The sequence below is a fragment of the Candidozyma pseudohaemuli genome, assembly GCF_003013735.1.
Source record: "Candidozyma pseudohaemuli strain B12108 chromosome Unknown scaffold00010, whole genome shotgun sequence".
NCBI classification, from domain to species: Eukaryota; Fungi; Ascomycota; class Pichiomycetes; order Serinales; family Metschnikowiaceae; genus Candidozyma; species Candidozyma pseudohaemuli.
Genome location: NW_020194444.1, coordinates 255,810 through 281,992, shown reverse-complemented (window position 1 = coordinate 281,992; position 26,183 = coordinate 255,810). Strand labels below are relative to the sequence as shown.

General features: G+C 48.4%; 8 protein-coding genes across 8 annotated transcripts; 4 read left to right on the top strand and 4 right to left on the bottom strand.

The window, feature by feature from the left end:
* Positions 1-288: 288 nt before the first annotated feature.
* On the top strand, positions 289-733 carry C7M61_003760 (U2-type spliceosomal complex subunit; the record flags this gene model as incomplete). Its single annotated transcript, XM_024859095.1, has 2 exons — positions 289-696; positions 725-733. 2 exons carry the CDS (start codon positions 289-291, stop codon positions 731-733), a joined length of 417 nt encoding a protein of 138 aa, XP_024712769.1.
* A 106-nt stretch (positions 734-839) lies between these two features.
* On the bottom strand, positions 840-3,380 carry C7M61_003759 (uncharacterized protein; the record flags this gene model as incomplete). Its single annotated transcript, XM_024859094.1, has 1 exon — positions 840-3,380. The coding sequence occupies one exon, from the start codon at positions 3,378-3,380 to the stop codon at positions 840-842; it is 2,541 nt and encodes an 846-aa protein (XP_024712768.1).
* Positions 3,381-4,339: 959 nt separating this feature from the next.
* NTF2 (Ran GTPase-binding protein) lies at positions 4,340-4,818 on the bottom strand (the record flags this gene model as incomplete). The annotated part of the gene is made up of 2 exons (XM_024859093.1): positions 4,340-4,707; positions 4,812-4,818. The coding sequence occupies 2 exons, from the start codon at positions 4,816-4,818 to the stop codon at positions 4,340-4,342; spliced, it is 375 nt and encodes a 124-aa protein (XP_024712767.1).
* Positions 4,819-5,654: 836 nt separating this feature from the next.
* On the top strand, positions 5,655-7,500 carry C7M61_003757 (uncharacterized protein; the record flags this gene model as incomplete). Its single annotated transcript, XM_024859092.1, has 2 exons — positions 5,655-5,988; positions 7,487-7,500. The coding sequence occupies 2 exons, from the start codon at positions 5,655-5,657 to the stop codon at positions 7,498-7,500; spliced, it is 348 nt and encodes a 115-aa protein (XP_024712766.1).
* Positions 7,501-7,816: 316 nt separating this feature from the next.
* On the top strand, positions 7,817-11,338 carry C7M61_003756 (uncharacterized protein; the record flags this gene model as incomplete). Its single annotated transcript, XM_024859091.1, has 2 exons — positions 7,817-8,159; positions 10,158-11,338. 2 exons carry the CDS (start codon positions 7,817-7,819, stop codon positions 11,336-11,338), a joined length of 1,524 nt encoding a protein of 507 aa, XP_024712765.1.
* Positions 11,339-11,653: 315 nt separating this feature from the next.
* Positions 11,654-12,502, bottom strand: C7M61_003755 (transcription factor TFIIE subunit; the record flags this gene model as incomplete). The annotated part of the gene is made up of 1 exon (XM_024859090.1): positions 11,654-12,502. The coding sequence occupies one exon, from the start codon at positions 12,500-12,502 to the stop codon at positions 11,654-11,656; it is 849 nt and encodes a 282-aa protein (XP_024712764.1).
* Positions 12,503-13,675: 1,173 nt separating this feature from the next.
* C7M61_003754 (uncharacterized protein) lies at positions 13,676-15,442 on the bottom strand (the record flags this gene model as incomplete). The annotated part of the gene is made up of 1 exon (XM_024859089.1): positions 13,676-15,442. The coding sequence occupies one exon, from the start codon at positions 15,440-15,442 to the stop codon at positions 13,676-13,678; it is 1,767 nt and encodes a 588-aa protein (XP_024712763.1).
* Positions 15,443-17,611: 2,169 nt separating this feature from the next.
* Positions 17,612-25,226, top strand: WOR1 (transcription factor WOR1; the record flags this gene model as incomplete). Its single annotated transcript, XM_024859088.1, has 3 exons — positions 17,612-17,648; positions 23,670-23,994; positions 24,026-25,226. The coding sequence occupies 3 exons, from the start codon at positions 17,612-17,614 to the stop codon at positions 25,224-25,226; spliced, it is 1,563 nt and encodes a 520-aa protein (XP_024712762.1).
* Between the last annotated feature and the right edge of the window lie 957 nt (positions 25,227-26,183).

Sequence of the window (26,183 nt, the reverse complement as noted above, 5' to 3'; positions counted from 1 at the left end):
TTGGATTTTAAGGTATCTGCAAATTGATCTCCATTGAGCGGATCCACAATACACTTGTTGGCAGTGTGCTACATTCATGCAACAGACCCAGGTAATGCCCAAGCAGCACCACATGAAATTCCACACCAAAAGGGTTTACATTAGATTATTCAATTCCCGTTATCAACATATAAACTTCTAAAAGGTTCATGCCAAAAAGCGATTCCCAAAACAACCACCTCGATGCCCATCGCTCACCTCCACACTATCAACTATCGCGCTGCATCACCCAAACCACCTACAACCACAATGTCATACAACGGAATCGGCCTCCAGACGCCGCGAGGAAGCGGCACTTCGGGCTATGTTCAGAAAAACCTCGCCGATAAAAAATTCCAGGGGTACAGAAAGAAAAGAGACAGAGAGCAGGAGAACGAAGAGAGGAAGGAAGCCAGGGCTAAACAGCTCAAATCCAGAAGACTGGCTGGAGGGGAGATTGAGGAGCACGAGAGGAGGCGAAGAGTGGAGATCAAGTGTGCCGAGCTACGAGACAAGTTGGAGGACGAGGATGTGGATGACGATGAGATCGATAAGCAGGTTGCCGAACTACGAGAGAAGTTGAGGAGTGATGGAGGGGAGGTTAAGGAGAAGGAGGAGGTACAGAAAGAGGATGATAAGGAAGGGGATGGTGATAAGGAGGAGGTTGAAGAGAAGGAAGTTGACGAAGAAAATGGAAAGAACAAAGATGATATAGCTTCTAAAGATAAGCTGGATGAGGACGCTTCAGAGAAACCCACGAAGCCGCTGACCTCCTACAACTACGTACGCCGCTACGGCGACCGCTGATGATAACAATGCAATTACTCGGCCTTGTCGGCCACAGCCTTCTCGGCATCGGCCTCGTCGGCCACGGCCTCTTCCTCCTCGGCCTTGCTCACAAGCACAGGCTCGTCATCGTGCTTGCGCACATAGTCAGACAATTCCTTGAGCTGCTGCTCCACCTCGACCGTGGGGTCCTCCTCCGACTGCAAAAACTGCTCGGGGTCCTTGGTGAAGTCTCCGAGCGGCTTGGGGCTCGAGAAGACCTCACGAGCTTCTTCAAAACCGCTGTCGTCGTCAAACTCCTCTGAGGTGTTGGCCCGAGGCGTCTCCACCTGGTCCTTTTCTCTGCTGATGATCTCGTAACCGGGCTCGGCTTCGCTCAGAGCATCTTTGGTCGTGGTTTTGCCTTCTTCAAGCGCATCAAGAGGCGCCTGGGTGGCATGCTCAATCTTCAGAAGCTCCTCCTTGTCGTCAATGGCAGGCTGCGTCTCTTGCAAGCTGGGAAGATCCTCGACACTTTCTGGCTGCTCTGCTGAACTCTCGCCTATAGGAATAGAGAACTCTTTTGTTTCTTTTGTAGTTTCAGGCTCCTCCACATCCTTCTTCAATGAGTCCTCTGAGTCCAATGGCGCACCAGTCAATGGCTCTTGAGAAGCAGCAAGAAGCTCCTCCTTGATATCCTCCTTTGGCTCGGTCACACCCTCTGTTGATTCCTCAGCACTGGGCTTGGAGAAGTCCAACTCCCACAAAAGCCCACTGGAAAACTTGAACCGGGGCTCTATCGTGATCTTGGTTTCCTGGATAGACTTTGGAAGCCTCTTGCCTCTAGGGCCCTTGGCTCTTCTGGATGTGGGTTGTGGAGCTTCATCCGACTTCTTCTCGGAGGGCTCAGACTCCAGTTCAGCAGGAGCAAGCTTCTTCAACAACTCGGGATTGGCCATGCCAGGCAAGGCAATTCCAGCACCCATCATATTTTGCAAGTTTGCGGCAAAGTTGGTTTTCTCGGAGGAGAGCTTGCCACGCTTCTCAGGCGAGCTTTTCTCCTCTTTGGCAGCCTCAGTGGGTTCCTGGTTGAACATCTGCTGGAAAGCGGCGATCTTTGACGAAAGCTTCTTAGGCTTTGGAGGAGGGGCCTTTGGTTTCTCCTTGGTTGCAGGTTTGGCTGGTCTGGAGGGAATAGCAGGCGAGCTCTTGGAGTCCAGTTCGGAAACACTAGAGTCGAGTCTCTTTGGCTTGCTGGGGCGCAGAGGGATGATGGGCATTTTTGGAACAGGGCTCTCGTCCTCGCCATCCTTCGCAATTGCCTTTTCCTCGGGGGTCTCTTCCTTTGGAGCGTCTTCCTTTGGAACATCATCCTTTGAAGCATTATCCTCTGGAGCATCCTCTGGGGCATCCTCTGGAACATCATCCTTTGCATCGCCCTCGGGGAAAAGGATGTCCTCCTTCAGAGGAGCTGCGTCCTGCTTTGGCTTAGCAGAAACGGCCTCCTTGGGAGCGTCAAGATCAGCTGGCTCCTCTGAGTCCTTGGAAGGAAGATCAAGCTCCTTGGCCTCAGAAGGTTCAGCAATCTGGCTTACCTCCTCAATTTCAGGTTTCTCGTCATCCACACCTGAGATTCCCTCGGAGGCTGGCTCCTCCTCGGACTTCGTCTCCTTCGTCTCCTTCGCCTCCTCTGCCTTCTTCTCATCCAAGGCCCTCAAAGTAAGGTTATCCTTGGCAAACGCAGCATCCGAAACCTCGTTCACATGTTCGTTCCGAAGGGAGCCGCTGTCGATCTCGTCAACCAATGCACCCTCAGAACTCTCAACTTGCAGGCTCTCCACGTTGGACTCCACCAGCTCACTGGCGAGTTCACGTTGCTCCTTGATTTTGCTTCCTACAGCCTCCGCCAAGTCACTAGACGAGTCGCTTTGGGCCACGTTTCCAGAAGAAACAGGCTCCGTGGTAGCAGCCTCCTCGGGCTCTAGATCCTCGTCTTCCTGTGGCTCAGAAGGCACAATCTTATCGGTTTCAGGGGACTCCGGCTTGCTGATTTCCTCATCCACATCGGCTTTGTCGTTCAGGGGAAGCGTAGGCGCGTCAACAACCTTCGAATCATCAACCTTGCTGTCGATTTGCTTGGGTTCCAGCTCCACGGTGTCAGAACCGAATGCAGACGATCCAACGTCACCAGAACCAGATTTAGACAAATCCAAAGGCTCTTCAGCCGCTTCATCCTTGACAGGCTCAAGCTCCTCAATCTCTTTGGCTCCAGCATCTTCACCGACTTTCGGCTCCTCAGACTTCTCCTTCCTTGGACGTCTTGGAATCGAGGGCAATTTCGGTTCAACACTCTCCGTTTCAGAAGATTCACTTTTTTCTTTCCTTGGTCTGCTGGGAATCACAGGAACAGCCGCCTCCTTCTTCTCCTCACTGTTTACACTCTCCAAGGAGCTCAGGGTATCTGTCTTTCTGGGTCTCTGGGGAATCGTGGGAATTGACGCGGACGAATTGCCCGATTCGGCACTAACGGCGTCTTCCGACTTCTTGGGCCTCGTTTTGGGCCGCTGGGGTATCGAGGGAACAGGGGATTCCAGCATTTTGCGGTGTAGGTGGTGGTAGTTTTGGTTGAGGATTCTGGGGTACGTATTTATCCGGCCTCGCTGTATCCAGGAAGGGCCACGATAAGAAGAGGTGTGGTGGATTGGGGTGCTTTTTTGGGGGAAATAAAGGGATGGTGAATTTAGGGGAAATTGAGGTTGAAAATTTGATTTGGTGGGTTTGAATTTTGGTAATTGGGGGAAGTGGTGGGTTTATTGGAGTGTGTGGATGCAGGGTGTGGTAGTCAGGATAAGTAGTGCTGTGAATAAAAGGATATGAATTTTTTATTTTTTGTTTTTTTGAAGAGATTAAATAGATAAAATATTGTACTAACGTTTTCTAGAGATATTGGAACCCTCATGTTGCGTGGAATCGGTGGGTTGCTGATAGATCCGAGGCAGAGTAAAGTGAGCCATCATTGTGCCACAATTAATCCGACAAGATGGTCAATTGAGCAGATTTGGGGATGTTATTGATCCTAATAATTTTTATGAAAGTTTGCATTGACAGTGAAATAGTTAAACGCCCCGTTCCATCCTTTCTTTTTAGACCAACCATTAGTCCTTTCATAGGAAGCCAAAGTCTGATGATATAGACCAAAATTCCACCCATTGAGGCCTCCAGTACCTAGATTCCGGAAATTTAGAAACAACAGAAGCTATTACCTTAGTATAGGTCAGAAGGAAGCTTCGTAATGGAGCCCATTGAGCCGTTCACACTGGAAGGGTACAACTCATCAATACCAACGCTTCCACAAATTTTTCCCTTCAAATCCACCCGATTAATATAGTCCGATAAATTTAGTACAGTGAGCTCTTAAATAATACTCTCCATCCATACCACAAAATTCTCTAACACCTCTTGCCTTTAGACCTCTTCATTCACCACTACACCCTACGCTCTACATCCGCCCAACGGGCACGTCATGTCACAATCCTATATTTGCCTCTATTTAGCCTCACGAGTAGTTCAATCTGAAGATGTCGTTGAACACGTAGTACGAGGATCCATCAGGAATCAAGTGGAACACCTGCGAGTAACGCTGGGCGTTCTGCTCCTCGTCAATAAGCAACTCACCAGTCACCATGACCAAAATATCGCCCTGAGGAGAGGCGGGCTGGGCGTCCAAAGTGGAGATTCTGTGGGCCACTTTAGCAAATGGCAAACCGGCCAACTTCTCCACAATGTCCTTGGAGCCCTGCAACTGCGAGGTCTCGAAGGTCAACATGGACTGCTCTCTGTACAAGTTGCCCAATTGGGATCTGTCGTTGTCGAACTGCTGGTAGTAGAAGTTGCAGAATTCGGTGGCTACGGTGTTGAAATCGACTGCGTGTTAGTTGGGTTGGGTTTTTCTAAAATGGATGGGGATTTGTGGAATTGAACAGGCATCCCAATGATAGCCCAATTATGGCTCCAAGCGGCTTACATACCAGACATGGCGGTGGTGTTGATAGATGGAACCGGCAATTTTTTTACTCCCTCTGATGTCGTAGGTGCCACATGCAGGACGTTGATAATTGGCTCCAACCGGTGTCCCGCTGATCCGCTTCGTGGTATGTTTTTTTTTAGGCAGGAATTTTTGGATTGGGGAGGAAGGGGGATTGGGTAGATTGGGGGGTTTTGGTTGAGGTGGGGAAGGTGTGGAGGCAAGTGCCAATTGTGTTTTTGAAAGAATGGAGCTAGAAACGGCCAGTAAGCGGGTTTCACTGTTTTGGAAAACCTGAAGTGTTTTGGATTCTGAAGAATTGGGGAATGAAAATGTTTATGGATTTCGAAGTGAAACTTGGAGTTTTGACAGTGGAGAGTTGATAAGAGATAGGGTGCGCATTGATCGGACTTTGTAGTTGTTTGAGTGCCAATTGCTATTCTTCTTTTTTTTTTTTTTTTTTTTCTTTTAAAAAATTCAAAGGTACGCGGGAGAAACTGTTCGGCTTCGGTTTGACGGATCGGGGGATGGAAGGAGGTCAGGTTCGACTATGTGGTTCACGGCATTTCGATCTAAAAAGCATGATTCATGAACTCTATGCTTGCGTATTTTATAAAAGTCAAACCGGAGATGCATTAAGAAGCTCCCACATATTCTTCCATTTTGCCTTAGGAATATACCTCTAGTATGCCGTGAACGAGGAAAATAATTATTTCTTACCCTGAAACATACAACTGGTGGACCACATCAGGAATTGAAGGACGCCATGTCATAAAAAATATCTCGAGTATATAAATGATCACACACATTTCTTAAAAAGTCAAATCTATCGAGCAAACTCTACGAAATGTCCTCCAACACCGCTGAAACCGACTCTCAGGTAAACGAAATGGTGCCATTAGAAGATCTAGAAGCCTCCCCTCAAGAGCACATATGTCCAGACCCAGACACTTTTCAATGTGCCATGCAAGTGAAGGAAGATTCTGACGAGACTGGAGATCTTGAACACGACGAAATTGAAGAAAACGAAAGTGAAGATAATCCCCAGGAAGCAAAATTGCAAATTTCCCCAGAAACCATCTGTGATGTTACAGCAGTGCAGCAGGTGATGGTCCCTGACACCGAAAATCAAGCCGAAGCTATTGATGAAGACCAGAGGTCCACCGGAAAACCCAAGAGAAGTCTCCGGGAACGCATCAAATGCATAGCCATCACATCTGATTTGATGATATGTGCCGAGCTAATTCTCTTGATGGTGTTCTTTATTATTCTAAATATAGTGGAAGATTTAAAATATTCACCTCTAGTCGAAGCTTATGATATAGCATGCTATGAGGGGCAGCAAGGTGGGTGTACTCCAGTACTATCAAATAGTCAGCGATGGGACTGTCGGGACTCTGTTCGTGAGCTCTGCTTAGAGAGTCAAACGCTTGCTTGGGATGAAACAAAAGAAGATTTCTGGAAAAATATTAGCGAAAGCGCCACAAGGACAAATAGACTATCATCTACGAGTGTACTGACAAGTCTCCCAACAGGGCTGGATTTGATTGAATGCGAGACTCAACGGGATCAAAGGTTTGGTGCTAGCTGCAAAAAGGTCCAGAATAGAAAGAATTTACACAAGGTCCTTGCAGGTGTCTTTTTGGGAATACCTCTAGGGTTCGGTCTTTCACACATCATTCTGTTTTTTAGTATGGATGTGCTATTGGTAGCCTTTGGATTTGTATGCTTTCTAGGCCACTTTGATATTGTCTTTTTTGTCTATTTATACATTAGGGGGCTACCGGATAGCTCACCACTCTGGTGGGGTTCCTCAGCGGTGGTTACCGCATTATTGGTCTTGTTTTGTTGTGCTTACTGTGGCTACAAAGGAACGATTGATGAGGTTTTTGAATGCATAAATGAAGAAGATTGAGGCGTTGTTTGAATAGGGATTCTTTGGAAGCACTCAAATTGCATTGTGTTTCATTATTGTGAGCCTTTCTTTCCTCCACATGTTGTACGCCCTCTTTCATATTTGACTCGCTTTATATAATTCTTTTGTCCAGTAGGGCTTTGTGGTAGCAGGATTTCGAGTTAGCAGAACTTCCTAGTAGCAGGATCCAGTAATGCAATAATAGCGAAGAATTCTTCTCTCGATCTGTTCATGTCGATGGACCAAAAAAAGGAACCACCATTTTCAATTCAAGTTCATTAATCCAGACAGCGAAAAATTCAAACTCTTTCACATCATCTGTTTTTCAACAAAATGGCCATCCACCGTAGTACCACTATCAAGGTTGTGATCAAAAAAATGCAAGTATTGACGCGGTGCCTTGCATACTTCCTTGAAGCGATAACTACTACATTCTCGAACGGTCTTTCACCAAAAGCTTGATAAACGTGGTGGTGATTTTTTAAAGGCAGGAATTTTTTGAATATGCCGTGAGCGAGAAAAATTATTGTTTCTTACCCTGGAACATACAACTCGTGGACCACATACTTTACAAGAGGAATTGAAAGACGGCATTTCATAAAAATTATCCCACCATGATACTGAACACATAGCGTTTCCTAAAAAAATTAAATCAATTTGTCATGCGAATGAACGATTCTGTATCGCATTGCTAGGACCCTTATTTTGTTCATCGATGCGGCATGAACTGCTATCCACCTAGTCTATCACAGAATACCACACAGAGAAGTTGAAGTGATCGTTTATTTTTTCGTCTTTGACCAGAAAGTAGTAATATAGTTAGCCATTTAAAATTGTATGGCTCTGTGGTTTTATTGTGTTGTTGGAATCGAATACCACTACAATTAGTCAATCTGCTTCATTATTATGACAGCTTGATTCTTTTGGCCCGGCAAAGATTCTGCAAAGAAATATAGAGGGGCGTCTGGCGACTATAAAAGCTACTCCCCAAAGCTCAGAAATATTATCACGAGTATTATTCTCCACAAGTCACCCCATCCTATAAATCACAAAGGTAAGAAAACCTGAATACTTCTTATTGAAATAGCTCCAAAATGTCTAACACCGCTGAAACCGACTCGTCACCAGACCAGGTAAACGAAATGGTGCCACTTGAAGATCTAGAAGCCTCCCCTCAAAAGCACGTATGTCTAGACCCAGTCACTTCTCAATGTGCCATGCAAGTGATGGAAGATTCTGACGACACTGAAGATTTTGAAGACGAGACTGGAGAGTTTGAAGACGACAAAACTGAAGAAGACGAAAGTGAAGAAAAAGCCCAGGAAGCAAAATCGCAAGTCTCCCCAGAAACCATCTGTGACGTTACAGCAGTGCAGCAGGTGATGGTTGGAACACCTAAAGATGATAACCAGAGGTCCACCGAAAATCCCAAGAGAAGTCTCCGGGAATTCATCAAATGCATGGCGGTGACAGCGTTTGGGATGGAATGTGCCGGGTTCATCTTCTTCCTAATGCTCTTTCCTATTTTAGTTATTGTGGCTGAATTTCAAGATTCAGCTCTAAAAGAAGCTGGAACTATAGCATGCGATGAGGGGCAGCAAAGTGAGTGTATTCCAGTACTTTCATCAAGGCAGACCTGGGACTGTTGGGACTCTGTTCGTGAGCTCTGCTTAGAGGGACAAGAGCTTGCTTGGGATGAAACAAAAGAAGATTTCTGGAAAAATATTAGCGAAATCGCTACAAGGACAAATAGACTATCATCTACGAGTGTACTGACAAGTCTCCCAACAGGGCTGGATTTGATTGAATGCGAGACTAAACGGGATCAAAGGTTTGGTGCTAGCTGCAAAAAGGTCCGGAATAGAACGAATCTACTCCAAATCCTTGCAGGTGTCTTTTTGGGAACTCCTGTAGGGCTTGGTCTTTTACAGATCCTGTTCTTTTTTACTTGGGATTTGAGGCTGATAACCGCCGGATTTGGAGGCATTGTGCTCCAATATTTACTTGGCTTTATTGCCCATTTACACATTACGGAACTACGTCATAGCTCACCACTCTGGTGGGGTTCCTCAGCGGTGGTTACCGCATTATTGATCTTGATTTGTTGGGCTTTCGTTGGCTACATAGTGTTTGAGGAGTTCCCTGATTACGAAAATGAAGAAGAATGAGGCGTTGGTTTAAAACGGATCCTTTGGGGGCAATTTAGCTAACCCAATTTGCACTGTGTTTCATTATCGTGAGCCTTTGTTTTCTCTATATGTTAACAACACTTTTCATATTTGACTCGTTTTATGCGTATATCCACATCGAAAAGAACTTCATAGTAGCAGAATTCAGTAGTAGCAGAATTTATTCGTAGCAGAATTAACAGGATTCAGTAATGCAATAGTAGCTGGTGGTTCATCCTCTTCGATCTGTTCATGTTATCGATGGACCAAAAAATAACAAAAACCACCACTTCCAATACTCATAAACCCAAACAGAAAAAGATTAGAGTTTCTTAACATCATCTGTCAAAAAAAGGCCATCAACCGTAGTTCCACTATCTAGGTCGTGATCCAAAAAATGCAAGTATTGACGCGGTGCCTTGCATACTTCCTCGAAGCGATAACGCACCTCATTGTGGCTACATTCTCGAGGGTTCTTTCACCAAAAGCTTAAAAAACCAGTCTCCTACATAGAATCAGGCGGGAATCAACAAGCCCTGAATTTCTTAGAATCAAGGCTGAATCAATGGCTCTGTGTCAAGAAGACCTTGCATGGAGAGCCTGCATATAACTAGAGAGATGCATCGGGGCCCGAGACGTCTACTCGACATCGATAAAAGAAATAAAGACGACATTGTCTCAAATGAAGCTTCACAAGAGTACAGCAAAATGGTCAAAATCAATTGAAATATCAATTTAAAATTTATATGTCAATGCACGATTCCGCCTCACATACTATGCGAGGACCCTTATCTCGATCATCAATGCGGCGTTCAAGAATGCCATCAACCAGGATATATTGGTAGAATACGAGAAGCAGTGTATACAGAGCCCAGGGTCTTGAGTGGCTGTTGAACCAGAGAGATAAAAGATTCAATTTCATGGATTTCTATGGCAATCATCGAATTCACTAATATTACCTTTTTATTGCCTGAAATCGAAAACACCATCTGACAACTACACATTTTACTCCGTACTTACTGATTACTCTAATTCAGTTACCCGCAATTATGTATCCTGTAGATCTGGAAGGAGGGATTTCCAGGGCACTATAAAAGCTGCAATGGATCGCGTCTTTACGACTTTCCCAAAAACACCCAAAACTTCTCCTTATCTTAAAAATTCAACTACACGTGTCTGAATTGATAAAAAATTATACACCCATAGAATTAACCACACCCAGTGATTCACTTTTTGGATCTATTCTAGAAGATGTCCTCGAACACAGGTGAAACCGACTTGCCACCCACCGAGGTAGCCAATATAGTGCCACCTATTTTCGAAAATGCAGATGCTAATATCAATCGGATTTGGTCAGAGAACCCATCCACTAACAAGAATGACCCGCAAATGAAGAAGGATCCCGACTACGAGGATGGAAGTCTCAAAGAAAACGACCAGAATGGAGACGCCAACGTCGAAGAAGGCAGCGAAGCTGACATGAACGAAAAGGTCTATGAGCAAATTGGTGACGCCGATGACGAGGCTTCACCGTTGGTTTCAAAAGAGGTTGTCCCAGAAGACGTGACCATTGGTACTGATGGAACAGGAGCAGTGGAACAGGAGAGCTACTTCGTTCTCGACACCGACCCAGCCCAGCAAAGCAACAGCAATCAAGAAGGCGGCAGTCAGGAGACAAATGCATTCACTGCGGATCCTGAAGATGCCTGGGAGAGATTGACCCGTTTAATGAAATATACATCTGTTTTTGCAGCGGCAGTTGGACTTATGTTCGTGTTTATCATCCTTAACGCTTTAAGTATCAGGGGCGAATGGAGAGATCTGGGCTTCAAGTTGGCTTTTGGTGTTGTTTGCCATGGGAAGCAGATAGGCCATTGCGTTTCTTTTCAAGCGTTGAAATCCGCTTCTGTTCAGAAGGAGATTTGTGAGAAACACTCTCGGAAGGTTTGCCTGGAGAAACAGAAATCTGTTTGGAAAGCTTCGAGAGATGTCCTATGGCAACACAACGTGGACGTTGAGGCTCTCGGATTGCCAAGTCCAACCCCTGAAGGCTCACAGACCAACGAAGAAATTTCACCACAAGATTTGGAGGCCCTTTCACCTGAATATTGGGAATGTGAGTTGCGACGGGATGGCGATTATGCTCATTACTGTAAGTATGCCGAGGAGCAAACCGAGCCTATTCAAAAGCTCGAAGGGATGCTTCTAGGCCTAACTTCAGCGTTATTTGTTTTGCAGTTGTTTGCGCTCTGTACCACACGGGGTGATAGGCCTCTTCGTTGGTTCAAATGCTCTCTTGTGTTTGCTTTCTGGTACTTTATGCTCACCTGTTATGCCATCTCCTTTATTGCCATGGAACCTGAGCCCCACGCAGGCAATTGGGTGCCTGAGGCGGTAAAATGGGGATTAATTTGGTTGTTTGCTGGGGGAGCTATATGTCTTGCTTGATTTCCAAATACCGATTGAACTGCGAGAGCCCAGCGCCTCACCCCAGTTAGCCAGACAAATCCCCGCGTGGATCTACGAAAGAAGAAGAACAGGAAGGAAATCACTAAAAGGAGGAGTTACGACTTGTCCAGTTGAAGGGGAGAAAATTGGTTGTTCAGTTGACAGAGATAGCCGCTTCCATAGCCACGCTACTTTTCCAATCGTTAGTCCGTTGTTTTAACCATATGTAAATGCAAGCGGCGACGCTGTCGCCTGTTCTATGTTTGCAAGCGTCACCTGGCCTCTATAAGACAGCCAAGGCAACACCGCAGGCCCTCAAACGAGCTGCGAGTAATCCTTCAAGATACCCTTCATGTGGGTGTTGGTGATCTTGCCTCTGCGGGCCTTCTTTTGTTTCTTTTCCTCACGCTTGGGCTTCTTTGTCACGATGTTAGGATCGGCACCGGTGGGTTTCAACGACTGGTCGACAAGAGCCTGGTAAAGGTTGTCTGGCTCGGGAATCTTGATCTTGTTCCACATGTCCACAAACTCGTCGTCCAACGTGCCGATTTCACCGCCCAAATTGGCCCACACGAGCCTAGGCGAATTCTCCTTCTTGTTACGAAGCACAAGAATTCGGTTGCTTTCCTCAAGGGTCTGGATCGCCTCCATGCACCCGGACCAGCCGTCCCGGAGCTCCTTGACCAGTGTGCCCTTGAAAGTGGGCTGCAGACGGAGGAAGTCTAGCAAGTCGTCTGCGGTACGAATGTTGTGGAGAGACATGTACTCCAACGTGCCGGTGGCAGGGTCGTACTTGATCCGGTCAATCTCCTTCAACAACGGAAGCAACGCCTCCGTCACATCCGTGCCCAAGTAGCTCTCGAGCTTGTCGATCGCCACGGGTTTATCCTGCTGTTTGATATACTCCACTGCCAAGTGGAGTCTAGTCGAGAGGTGGGAGCCCGACATGCTGATGTTCAGCCTGTGTTTCTTCATAGACTGGAACGAATCCTCAGCTAATCTTTTTCTGCCGTTGCCACTGGACCCGTTGGTCAGTGGCGTTGGAGGAGCCAGGGGGGTGTCCTGGTTCAGAGGCTTTGGGGTAACTGCTCTTCTGACCGCCACGGATGGCCCGCTTCTGATTCTGGACTTGAACGCCAGGAGCTGAGACAGGAGGTCTGACATGATATGCTAAGAACAGTTGTGGTGGGTTTAGCAGGAATGAAGGAGAACCTTGGGGATATATTATAAACGAGTGGTGAATAAATGTGTGATTGCGTGGTGCACGGGTGTCGTTTTGTCACATTTATGGAAACTCGAGGAGGTTTCAACAGGAAAGGCGTGCCTTTTGGGTGGATTTAGGGCAAGAGCAGCGTGGTCATGCGTTCAGTATGGTCATGTAAATTTGAGTTTTTGGAAAGTACTGTTTTGGGCGTTTCAAGAGCGTGAACTGGTTTGTTTGGGTGAAGAATGTTCACAAAGGGTAAGGTTTATGGGATTTTTGAAGCACAAGGAGGCAGGGAGGCAGGAATAATGATATTAGTGAAAAGGGGAAATTTTTGTGAATTGTCTTGGTGTGATTTTGTTGGTGTTAACCGGCTTTCTGAGCATGTGGAAGTCGATTCATGGAACTGACACCATTGACGAAGCAAAAGGAAACCAGCAGCCCATAATTCCAAAAGCTCAAAGTTAGATTACTATTCATTGAGCTATTTCACTGCCGTCCTACCTCTTTGACCTGGAAAATTGGCCAATCAGAAGGCATTATTCACTGCCCTGCGAAGCAACGCTCACCAGCAACACAGCCCCAAAAGTCTAATGCCCGTGGATTTCTAAGAAATAGAAATTCGTTCGATTTCGGTGATTTCTAAATTTCTTCATTTGTTAAAATACCTCGGTTTGCATGGTTTATGGCTGGGTGGGTGGCTGCAAACATACTCTAACCCACTTTTTGACTCTTCACTACAAAGCCCCAAAATCACAATTCCATCCCCTCAAAGCCTACACCACTCCAACCTTTTCATTTTCATTCCGTAAATCCAGGCTATATCATACAATGCCTCACGGCGTTTCCTGATTTCTTCCTATAGGGCCCTCTGAGCCCGGTCGTGCACAGGCCAGGATACCTATACTTCATCGCACGAGATCAAATCTTTTCACAACCAGGACTTCCTACTCTGGCGTCGTTGCCACGGCATTAACAATGGCCTCGGTCAGAGCCCAAGCGGCGTTGGTGTAGGGTTTTCTAGATAAACACATTCGTGCAACCAACTCTAAAACCATCGCTGTTGGAGGTCGCCTGCCCTAGGGTACGAGCTGATCCATGAAACGGTGATGACCTGAATGTTGGGACATCTCTTAAGAAAAGTAGTTTTCGCCGGGACGGCCCATTCTGTCCCGCTCGCGAAGCATGAACTCTTCGAATGGCGGGAGCAATTCGTCGTTTAAGATCTTGTGCACTAGCTTTCTGCCTCTTCTGGTCTCAAGATCAATGGGCTGAGCCCAACGGAGATTTTTGTTCATGCCCGAGTTGCTCAAGTCAAGCAACATGCGTTTCGGCGTGCCCGTGTCTTCGTCCTCGTCTTCTTCATCTAGAAGCTCGAGGGACGAGAAGTAGTTATCCTTGAAGACAGTGCACTCTTTGCCGTCGTATTTCTTGCGTTTGAGGTCCTCGGCAAGCATGCCGCTGATGAACAGCTTCACCAAGCGCAAGTTGATCCAGATCATGCTCAGCAAGTTGATGTACTCGAGCCTGGACCGCTTGCACAAGGATTTGAGAATCTCGGACTCGTTGATGGTCTCCAAATGAGCGCTGTTGATGGACTTCAAGTTCAAGTCGCTCAAAAAGACGAGCCCGTCGCCTTTCTGGAGGTACAGAATATCACGAACCAGCTTGGGTAGCGGTGGGAGCAAGCTGTTGTATTTGCGGATGGGCTTCGAAAGAGTGGACATGGAGAACACCGACGAGGCCAGGGAAGTGAGGTCGGGGATGCGGCGGGTGATTTCGCTTTTGAAGAACAACTCGTCGTCGGCCATAGGGTACAAGTTGTCGATGGTGTCGACGGTCTCCTTGGAGTAGTTGTTCATGATGTCGAAGGCCTGGTACTTCTGGGACATTTTCGGGGAGATCATGTAGTCTGTGGAGAGCGACAAGCTGCCCAAGTTGAGCGACCGCAAGTTGGGGCACATGTTGATCAAGTGGATGATGTAGCCGATGGGCACGTCCTTCAGCGACGAGTAGTTCATCAAGAACTTGTTGATTTTCGGGTGGCTCAGGTGCTGGAGAAGCCATTGGCTGTGGCGGCGGGCGCCTGGCAGCGGTCTCTGCTCCTCAGGAGCCTCTATTTTGGCGTGAGAGCGTCTTCTCTTCTTGAAGTACCTCAGAAACTTGCGTTTTTTGGGCGACGGCGGCCCGTGGGGAGCGTGCAGCAACGCCTTGGTCAATGGCGTGGCAGGCAACGGGTGTAAGGTGTACAATGGGTTGTTGGCGAACTTCCAGTCCCGCCAGCCGGCCCAGATGGCCAAGATGTCGTGGAACTGGTCAGTGTCGTTTTCCTCCTGTTCTGTGTCGCTCTGGGCCTCCAATTCCCAGTTGCCCGGCTTGAGCTGGGACAAGTCGACCTCCAAAACGTGGCAGCCCAAGGCGGGGTTGAGCCGTAGGTAGGTGATGAACTGGGCAAAGCGGAAGGTCGAGGAGAAGGCCACGTAGCGGAACATGAACGGCTTGGCCAAGCGGTAGAAGGTCTTGCACGTGTAGAGGCAGTTCTGGTAGGATGGGGTGTCGTCGACCAAGGAGAAGACGTGGATCTGGATCTCCTCGGGAAGGTCATTGAAGGTTGTGGCAGGGGCTCTCTTTTTCGGCGTCGTATTGGTGGTGTTGGTCTGTTTCACGCTCGGGACCTTCCGACTGAGCAAGGACGCCCGCATGGACACGTCAGAGAGCAACAGCTTGTACTTCATCTTGAAGTTGGACCGAGGCAACTTGGGAAGCTGGTAGCCCAGCAACACCTTGGACAAGTCCAGCTGGCTGAACTGGACAAAAGAGTGAGTTCTGTAGTCATACTGGGACTTTGGGTCCACGAGGGAGCGGTACGGAGGGAGGTGTTTTCTGAACTCCACTTCCATGAAACGGGGTGGTTGGATTGAAAGTGTGGAGATGGCGATGTCTCAGATGGAGGTTGAAATATGAGGAGGCCCCTTGAACAGGAAAGGAATTGGCTGTTCTTTATAGGTGACCTGGAGGATCAGAAATGCTTTGGTGATTTCGGTCAGATCAAAAAAGGCGTAGTTGGCAGGATTATATTTGCTTGGTAGTGATAACAGCCGCAGCCTCACAAGACAGTACAGCTGCGGGTAAACAAGCAAGGCCGCAATCAGGGAACCGTCTGGGGTATCCGGGTGATCTTTAGTTTGGGCAAATTTCAATATCACGCAATTATCTGGTGATGGTGATTTTATGATCTTTCACTTTCATTTTCAAATCTTTCTATTCATCTTTTTGTCTTGTGCTGTGTTTCTTTTCGCAGCCATAGCAAGTCCTCGGGGCCCCTCGTTGCGGATAGGGGGCAGGCCTAGAAAAGAAACCGCACGGCGGCAGACGAAGCCTGATGAGCTGCCAAAACGGGAAGACCGCTCTAAAAATTAGCCTAATAACTTTTAATAGCTTTTAATTGAAAGCTTTCCTTTTTTTGGAAAAGCTAAAAAATATTTCTCGTCGAAGTGGCCCGTTTGGCAAGCGCCGCCGCAGCGTCAGCGTTTTGCAGCCGGTCGGCGTGGCGGTGGTGCGGTGGCAGTGGGTATCGCTCGCAAGCGCGGGGCGTGGGACTGGCTGCAACGGCTCTTGGCGGTGGTTTGGCGGCCCTTCGAGGCGCTGGGTCCGGGCTCGGATTTCTGGAGTGGTTGGGTCGGCCGATTTTGGGGGCCGTGGTTTTGAGAAAATTATCAGAAATTGTGTTTTGGCGGTTTTTGATGGTTTTTTGGTGGGTCGCTAAAAGGGCCCTTTTCAGTCTGCTCGTGCGATGCCGCCTAGAAGTCTAATTTGTCACGGTGCCTCGAGGAGGGGAAGCCGTGGATGGTCCCGCAGAAACAGCATCAAATTTTGAAGAATTAGTGAAAAATCGATTCACCATATCGATGGGAATGTTTTTTTGATTGTGTGACTTTGCAACACGGCTGAGTCCGCAGCACACTGTGAAGGTTCCAGGCGAAAGGCTAATTGGCTGCTTTTCTGAGGCTATTGCTTTGAAGGCTATTTTGGGGGTGAAGGCTATTTGGAGAGCAAGGAAGATGGAAGTGTAAAGTTTGTAATTGCATTGCGGTGGATTGGAGCTGGTGACGTTTGCTGGAGAATGAATATGGAAGGTTGATTTTGTGACACTTGGGTTTGTGGTGGTTTTTCTGTTTGGATGTTTCGGCGTGGATTACCGATTTGCATTGGTTGGGGATTGTGGTCCGTGACGAATACATGGCGAGATTTATGGCGAGGTTCGTAAAATGGTGAATTCAAAGAAATGAGGACATAGAATTCCAGAATAGCCAGATACCACTATGTAAGCATCCCGGGCATTAGAAGCTCCACCGATACCCTAAAGATTAAAAGCATGGCCGACTTAAAGCACATCCACTTCATCCCATAAAACCATAACCTTCATCGCTACATCTACAAGTACCTACTGACAAAACCCTAAGCCTATGCCCTTTGGCTCCTTCACACTTTAACCTCTCGCTTATCGTTTTTCCAATTTCACTCTCGCTTACCGCTTTGACGTGCTCTGTTTCACCATCCACCTCAGCTGATGGTCCCTTGATGTACCTCAAACCTCCACAACCAATCCCTCCATACCACCAAAATCGTAGTTTCTCTAAATTCCAAAACCAATAAACCCCCAAATTCGAAAATGTCCAGGAAGGTCCCCACATTCACTCCACAAACCAAACCACCATTTGCCGTACATTCCATCCAATCACACCACACCAAACACCCCATCACGGCATTCGCTGCATCGTTTGTTGTCAGGTAACGGGCGAAAAATCGGGATCGACGATGCCTAATGCCTGGTTGCACGAGCTTTGCATTGTAGAGATGCACCAGGATCTTCAGACGCTGCGTTATGTGGGTTTGGAAGATCCTGGAGTGCTGATTGCGTTTTCGTCTGGGGTTGGACGCATCTGGCCAGGCGATGGGGACCGTGCTTTTTGTATCTTCTTTTTCTTTTTTGTAGTTCCAGGGGTCTGGTCATCGAGGGCTTCAAGCCTCCGATTAGCCTGGTCGATCTCGGTACTATTGTCTAAGCCATGGCCCAAAAGGGCGAAGCGCCAGACGAAAAGAAGGGTTTTTAGGGCTGCTGGGACTTCGGCTGGATGTGTCAAAAATGGATCACCATCGGTGTGGACGATGTGGATGTGGATTCTGGAAGGTTAGGTGGATTTTGGTGGATTTTCGAATGCAACAGAACATCTTCAGGGGTCTCTTGGAAAAGCGGCTTGCAAACCCAAGCCTCTGTTGGTGAAAATGGACGCTTCTGTTGAAACATCTTGCCCGAATTTGCTGTTTTGCTTCTTGCTTTGTCAGCAGAGCCCACAGGTGGCTTTGGGTTTCTGGAAACGGCAAGCATCAAGTGTACATTCACGATAAGGCCAGCCTCACGGGAGAATGGATGGAGGTAAATTTGGCAGGATTAAGAGGGACCGTGTAGTTTCGTCGCTTAGACTGCCGAGTTCAAGAAATCTTAATGTGTCGACTTTGTGCTATGTTTTAAACCGCCACAGTGAAGAGGCCTTGTAGAGGTTTCATTTTATTTAGAGCCTCTGGATCCCTGAATTTTACCTTATCATAGAATTTCCCAAAAAAAGCATGTAGACCTTAATGGTTTGTAGGCGAGGGTTCGAAGAATAACCACAATATCACCAGTACCACCTCCCACGACCATTACACCTTCCAAGAAGCTACAAATTATTTTCCAAGAATTTTTACCTAACCGTGGGTCCAGAAAAATGCTGGATTTTCCCATCCAGACGTCTACAATACCCTCCGCCTTCAAATCCACCAAAAAATCACCATTTTCTGGATTCGAAGAAAACCCCAAACGGCGTGAACGTCGCCATCACAGACGCAAAACCGGAAAAATGTTGGTTCTCCGTGGCCAGCTTCCCCAGAATCTAGTCTGACATCGAAAAAAAAAAAAAAAAAGAATACAGTTTTGTGCCTCGTAGGTGTCTGTGCTCTGAACCTTGCTTCACATTACCTCACATTGCTTCTTGCACTAAAAGTTTTTAGCTTCTAAGTTACGGAGGAAATAAAAGTGACTCAAGGAAGCGACAAAACTTGCAGATACTGGCGCTAGTCAAAATTTGTGAAGCCGTTTCTTGTACAAGTCATGAATCAGCAGATGGGTTTGTGGAGCCTCGTGGCCAAGAATTAGTGGGAAAAAAGAAGCCGCTGAGCGACACCTTAATGGGCCTCCACAACGGAATTCTGACTAATTTAGTAGTACCAGACAGCCACAAGACGGCAGGCCCGCGGACGTTTTTGTGTTACCAGATAAGACAGGTCCGGACAATAGAGACACTAAAAAAGGGGAAGCCCACAAAAAGGCTTGACACATTGTAAGCGATTCCTGTAAAATTGCGACGTGATAGTCCGTGGCTAAACTGTAAAGGCTCCGCCCCCAGCTGTAGAGTTAATGCAAGGTGAATACCCGATATCCGGAAGGCCAGGAAACCGTAAAATCACTCGGGTGTTGCTTTCGGATTTTAGCTCGGGTAATGACCCCAACAGTGGTCTCTGTAGCACGCCTTATTCGGTTGTTGAGCGGCGGTATTGTGTCACTTTTTTTTAGACTCTTCCAGAGCAGCCTTATCAGATAAGGATGACAGGAAAGCTTGAAGAAATATTATTTTGGATTGCAAATTCACCTGAAAATCCCCTTCGAAATACCAGCCCAGCATGAAAACAAACACCAGGCAGCATTCCGAAGTGTCCCACTGCCTGGCGGCTAGAACCCAACAACCGAGCGGATCGTAAAACCGCCATTTTCGGGAGACACTGGGAGCTCGTCCAGATGAAAGTCAAAGTCAAAGGCAAAAATTAAAAAAGCCAGAAAAGCCCACAAAACCCCGACTCGGCAGCTCAAACTTCTCGCTAGATTAGCCGAAACACCAAAAGCCCACAGCACTGCCCCATTTGCAGCCTTCCCACCACCTTACAGCCGTTTCACAGTGCACCGCAGCCGCCTGGCCTGTCGTTGGTTAGTTACCCTACCTTGCAGGCGGTCTCCACCAGTTAGCACGGCGTGCATGGGTTGAGCTGGAAGCACCACGATCCGTGGATAAGAAAAGCAACTCGTATGCAACGAAGGTAGGATTTGGAAGTAGCACAAAACGGAGGCGCCACTACGTGGCGGCTCCATAAGCTCAACCACTTAGTCCACCCCATTAAACCACCCCAAAGTCATTTTTTCTACCATGGCTACCGGACCGAATCCACCTTGGCACCTCAGGCCTTGCTTGTGGCTAGGAGAGAAAAACGCCGGATAGCCCAGGCGGCATGGAAGCAACATGAGCGCAAATATGTGGTTTAGCAGAGGCTGCGTACTGGCTGCATCGTCTACTGTTGGAGAACGCTGCACCGTCGCCGTAGTCCACGAAGATACAGATTGGGGCTGCCGCCAGATGATGCTGCGGACGAAAGATATGATTTGGAGAAGCGTGGGAGATTGGTTTTGCAGCAGGTGATGGGTGCATGGGAAGGAGCCCTGGGGGTGGTTTTGCAGCAAGAAAAAAAAAAAAAATGGCTGGTTTTCTTTTTGTGTTCCATGACCATGGTGCTGTGGACTGGCGGTTGGAGATTTTTGGAAATTCATTTTTGGAGCTCCTCTGGCCTGACATTTGTCAACGCTGACATTGTCCTTGCTCGACGCCAGATGCTGGTTAGGAGCTACCCGGCATTTCCGTGGCGGCACATCGCTTGAAACCAAAAAGTGCTCAGCTGAGTCAGGACGAGGATCTGGTGCTCTGTCAGCGGGCTGCTGGCCAGGCGTCGTCGTTTTTGAAGTGTCAGTTTTTGATGAAATTTTGTGAAAATTAACGAAAATCACTAAAGGTGGTCCCAAAAAATCACAGAAACAATGCATTTTTTGGGGGCCCAAAACCCTCCCCATTCTCTGACCAACCTCGACGATCCATCCCTGTGTCTGCCTCCCTTCCGTACCCCCGTTTTCTCTCCTTCTCTAGCACCTCTTCCACACGCCATGGCGTAATCCTTCTCCTCTCTTCTTTCAGAGATCAATGTACGTGCTGCGGCGTAACGCAATGTTTTTAGTTCGAGCGTTTGCTATTATTTTGCCGGAGTCTAATGCGTTGTCGATCCAGCTCAGGGACCGCCAGTTCTGAAACCGATAGACTTCTCAAGGTGCAACCACGGCACAACGCTGTTTGTAATGCCGAGTGCCGGGCCAAAATTGAAAAAAATCAATTGTTATGAAAATTCCACAATCATAGCTGGCAATCACGCTTTCCCAAACGATAATACAGAATAGGTTCCGTGCGCCTGGTGCCTGGCCATTGTGTGGACAATGGAGACTCAGTCTCCGTAGGTTCGCCGAGCTTTTTCAAAGCAAAACGACCAACAGGGAAGTGCTACAAAGTACGAGGGCCCGGGAGGGAGCCCGAGAGGGAAATAGCCAAACGAATCGCACAAGAGAATGATCAACAGATCGCAAAACACGCAAAACGTGGGTTTCAGGTGTGAAGCCCCGTGGAAGCCAAGGCGTGCTAAAAAGCCAATCGGCGGGTCGTGGGAGCCGATTTCAAACTCAATCACAATGGAGCTCTGCCAGGGCAAGAAGCCGACAATGGGAGTATCGCAATGTCAATCACTGGAGAGGAGACGCCAATCAGGGACAAAGCCCGACCGGACAGAAACAAAGGAATAGCCGGCGGGCGCTAACACCGACCAAAGGCATTTTTAGTTTTGGTGATTTTCTATGATTTTTGTAAATCGCCGGAAGAGTCAGCAAACGGCGCTACAGAAGTCGAAAGCATTGACAGCCCATGTGGTGCACAACGTCCACGCCACAGAAGCGGATAAGCCGTCCTTTGGACACGAAACGCTGTGGCTGGAAAAGCTACGTTTTTTGGAGAAAGCCCCCCAGCAAGTCTAAAGCCAAAGCGATAAGGTGTGGAAAGTGAAAAGTCAGACACGGTTTGGAGAATCTGGGGTCGGAGTCGGGGCTTTCGAGCGGGAAAAGTTGCCCGGCGGCAGGAGAAAGCTTCTGCAAAAGCTTCCCAAAAGCTTCCCGGAAGCTTCCCTGGCTTTGATAGAGAAGAGGTGGTGATGATCGCAGTACAAGTGAGGTGTTGATCGCGAAGCTAATCAGCAGATACGGAGGGAAGGATTGCCGGATACTCCATGGGGAAGGTCACAAAGATGAAGAAGAGAATGTAAAAAAAATACGCCTTCGAATGTTGGCAAAAAATCAACAATACCTGGCCATTACCGGCCAGCCTACGGCTTACAAACGCTGTCTCAGCGTATCTGAAACCTCAATCCTCCCAAAAACCACCGCCAACTCGTCGCCCGCAACAACCACACCCAAAAACGCCCGGCCCGCCGCGTGCCGCCCGTGCCCCTCCAGCAGGCCCATCCCGCTTTCGCTACGCCCAATCCGCTTGGACCCTGGCGCAATTTTACCGCTGCCAGCCTCTCCCAGGGACGATCGCGCCTGGTTCGCTGCGTTGCCGCCGCTGACCGCCTGTGCGCTGAAAGTCGGCCCACAGTGGCATGAGGGTTTGCACGAGGCACGACGAGAACGAGGCAAAGGCCGGGTTTGCTGTTTTTTTTTTTTGCTCTGTGCACGGGGTGGTTATGGAGACTGGGTTTTTCGCTGCAACGAAGGAAGCCGGTAACCGTTAATTTTTGTTTCTGTTTTTTTTTGGCCCGCTGCCCTCTTTTTGTTTCTGCTTTTGCTTCCCGTCAGAGCCTCCCTCCACGCCGGCCACCGCCTGCCGCTTGGAAGCGCCTCGAATATACTGGAGTAACTTTTTCCGAAGAAACGATAGATTGTAATGTAGCCTCTGCCTGATCGTCGCTTCTGCCCCCGAGATCAATGGAATCTCCTCAACGGGTCCCTGCCTGTCTGTGGGCTGCCCCTCCGGCAAATCCAACCCCAGGCAATTTGGGGAAAAAGTGTCTCGGGTCCAGCCTGCTGGGTACAGCAGACGTGCGTCTGTTTGCTGCTGCTGCTCAGCCGCCGCACGCCTTTTTTTTTTTTTTTTTATTTTCTTTTGGTTTTTCCTTTACCCGAGCGATTTATCGACCACGGCCTGCTCCATACTAGGGGAAAGGGTCCCGACGGAAAGTTCAAAAAAAGCGCCGCGGCGTGATCCGGATTTTAGCGATGATTGAGAAAGGCGAGATCGCTCTGACGGTTTCGGCGCCGTACTGCATATAAGCAATATACGTCTCTCACTCGCTCTCTCTCGCTCGCTCGCTCAACCCACCATCTCTCTCAACCTGCCTCTCTCACCTCACGCACTCTGTATGGAAGTGCTGCACCATTGAGAGACCCTCGCGCGCATTTGCAGCGTGCAGCGTGCAGCGTGCGTTAGTGCTCGACGCGCCTGCACACAACCCGCATTGCCCACTTTACCCTCCCACATATTTTCCTACCAAAATACTAATCTCAAATACCTGACTAACTTCAACCACTACTGTGCTGGCCCCGCATTGCAGCGTGCATTGGATCAGGACCCTATTGCTACAGCCACGATAGAAAAAAAAGCAAGGCCGGATGAGGAAGTGCTTATTTTTTTTTTTTTTTTTCATTCATCAGACAGGCATGGAACAAACGGCTCGGGCTTCTCCCGCCTCACCTCGGGTCCTAAATCGCCCCTCCTAATAAGTATTTAAGCTTTCCCTCTGCAAAGAAAGCCTCGAACCCTGTAATACCTCTCGTCCTCAATCTGCACCCAGGACCGCCAGCACGCTTAAAAACGACCCATCCCCACGGAATTTCTCGAGAATCTCCCAAATTACCCACACCCTGATTTTCCAGAGTCACTGCTCCTCCGTGCCCCTCCAGTGCTGACCGGTTCCTCCACCAGAGCAGTGAAAAAAGCACGATCCTCGAGCCAAAAGTTTATTCCTTGTCCAGCTTGTCTTCAACCAGCCCCCAGAGTAGCAGCCGATCGTCGTCGTGCCTGGAGACCGGTGCCTTGTTGAGTTTTTCCAGAGCATCCCGGTTCCACCACCGAAACCCCGTTTCCCCAAACTCTAACACCACCACGACTCTTCCCCTTCGGGGGGTCACCTGAATTGTATTTAAGATTGGCCTTCGTCCGTGTTTAGAGTCAGACTTCAGCAGAGACTTCCAAGCAGAAAGGTTTCCAAGAGACTTCCCAAGCATCAGAAAGCTTTCAAGACTCCAAGAGACTTCCAAGCTTCAAGAGACTTCTACAGAAAGACTTTCAAGAAGAGACTTCCAAGCTTCAAGAGACTTCTACAGAAAGACTTTCAAGACTCCAAGAGACTTTCAAGGAACAAGAGACTTCCACAGAAAGACTTCCAAGAGACTTCTACAGAACAGAAGACTTCCACAGAAAGCTTTAACAGCCTTCACAACCTTCAGAAGCTTCACAGCCTCCACAACCTTCACAGCCTTATCAGCCTTCAACAGAAAGTTTCAAACCTTCAGGCTCAAACCCTCCTAGAGCAGACCTTCCCCAAATCGTTCCCATGATGACCCTCGTGCCGACCTACACGGGCTACATCGGGTCCACCAGAGACGCCGTTCTCATCATCCAGGGCGTGCTTTCCAAAGAGTTCGCCTGTGTCCACCGCAGACCCCACAGCAGAGAAAGAGCAGACCTCATTCGCCTGGGCAACGTCTTCGTTTTCATCGAGGAGCAGCTGGGCATCAAGCGCTGGACAGACGGCATTGCCTGGAGCCCTTCCCGAATTCTAGGCCGTTTTCTTGTGTACCGTGAATTGGACAAACTGCTCCACGACGACCGCAGAAAGAGAAAACGCAACCTGGAGCCGTCCATGCTGCAGCGTTCTCTGGCGTCTGATCTGCTGGACAGAGCCCCCACTTTACAGCATTTCCAGCAGTTCCAGCAGCCATTCGTCACGCTGCCGTTGCAGCACAAGGACCCCCACATGACGGTGACCCGCCTGGACCACGGCCTCATCAAAAAGACCTTGAGCGTTTCCACCGTGGTCAAGGAAAACGACAAGGAGCTGAGGCAGACCGTGCATCTTATTTCGTACTACCTGGCGTACGACGTGCTTCTGGGCCGCTTGGTCCGTCCGTCCCAGAGCAATCTCCAGTACATGCCTGTGAATCCTGATCTCTGGGCTGCCATTCAAAAATCGACTTTGGGTGGGAAAATACCTATTGAAGACGAGGCCCACTACTTCTTGGACGCCAACTACCAGCTCCAGAACATGCTGGTGCTTTCCCAGCCCGAACGCAAGGTTTCTCCAGCGACAGACCCAAAACACTACTTCCAGCCGTACGCCCAGCCGGTCAACTACCTGCCTTTTCCGAAAGTGCCGCTTCCCAGCCCGTACTCCGATGCTCCAGCCCGCCATGTTAAGGAGGAGGAGCCTATTGAGCATAAAATGCCTCCACACCCTGTTCCTCCCATCCACATGCCCCAGCAGGACCCGGTGCCTGAACAAATGTACTACGGCGCCTATTCCCACCAGATGCCGCTTCAGTACTATAACGGCCCGGGTCTTTTGAATCCGACCGCTGGAGAACAGTACCAGATGGCCAATCCGCCAGGAACCCAGCCGTTGCCGCCGTACCAGCAGTTCTACAACCAGGGCTACCAGTATGCGGTGCCGGAGCGGGTGCCGGCGAGAGAGGGCTACCAGGAGGACTACATGTGGAAGGAGACGTTGTAGGCTGGGAGGGAGAGCCACAGAGGTGAGGGATTTGTGGTTTAGTGGGTGGGAGTTGGCAGTTGATGATAGGGGGTTTGAGTGATAAAGAGTTGGAGAGGTTGAACTATGAGATGGAGAGCTAGGTTAATTGAACCTTCAATTGGAATTTTGAAGAGATGGGACTGGAGAACCACAGCTGATCTGCATTGGCTTGTTCCTGGCACTGTTGCTTGTATCGGAGTGCATTGCATTTTGGTGTTTCTACAGAGCTTAGGGTCTGAACAAGCGGATGACAGTTTCTTTCATGAACCGGATTTTGGAAATTTGCTGCTTTTGCTGATTTCACGATTTTCGATTACTCGGTATCGGCTTCATGGCATTTCGATTACTGCCTCCTGGCCTATAAGGTTCTTATCGATCGACAGGTGCTCCACAGTCAACAATAGCCCGCCCTTCAATGTTGCTCCGCTACGGATGGATTTTAGCTTTGGACAATTCGATTGTGAATTCACATTTCACCGGATTAGCTTTGGACAATTCACATCGTGAAATTCACAATCCACCGGATTCGACTCGGTACCTGATGAACCCTACGTCATCTAATCCAAGGCAATCCAAGGCAATCCAAGGATCCAAGGATCACGAGTTTTGCAAATTCCGTGGAATCTCCGGTCACCACTTGCCAACCTCCAGATCAGCAGCGTGGTTCGTTTGCGCCACCTTCGTATACTCAAGTGGCTAAATCGCCTAAAGCAGCCAGACTGATCAACACGCTTGTCTCAGAGGTGAATTACACAAGCGCCACTTTTCCCCACTGTGGACCGGTCTGTTGCTAATATCCGACATGCCGCTTTTTTTTTTTTTCGTCCGAAATGAGACCACAGATCTGATAATAACATACGGAACACTTTGGCGGCATCACAGAATTCAGGGTCTAGATCAAAATAAAAAAAAAAAAAAAATATCTAAAAAGAAAAA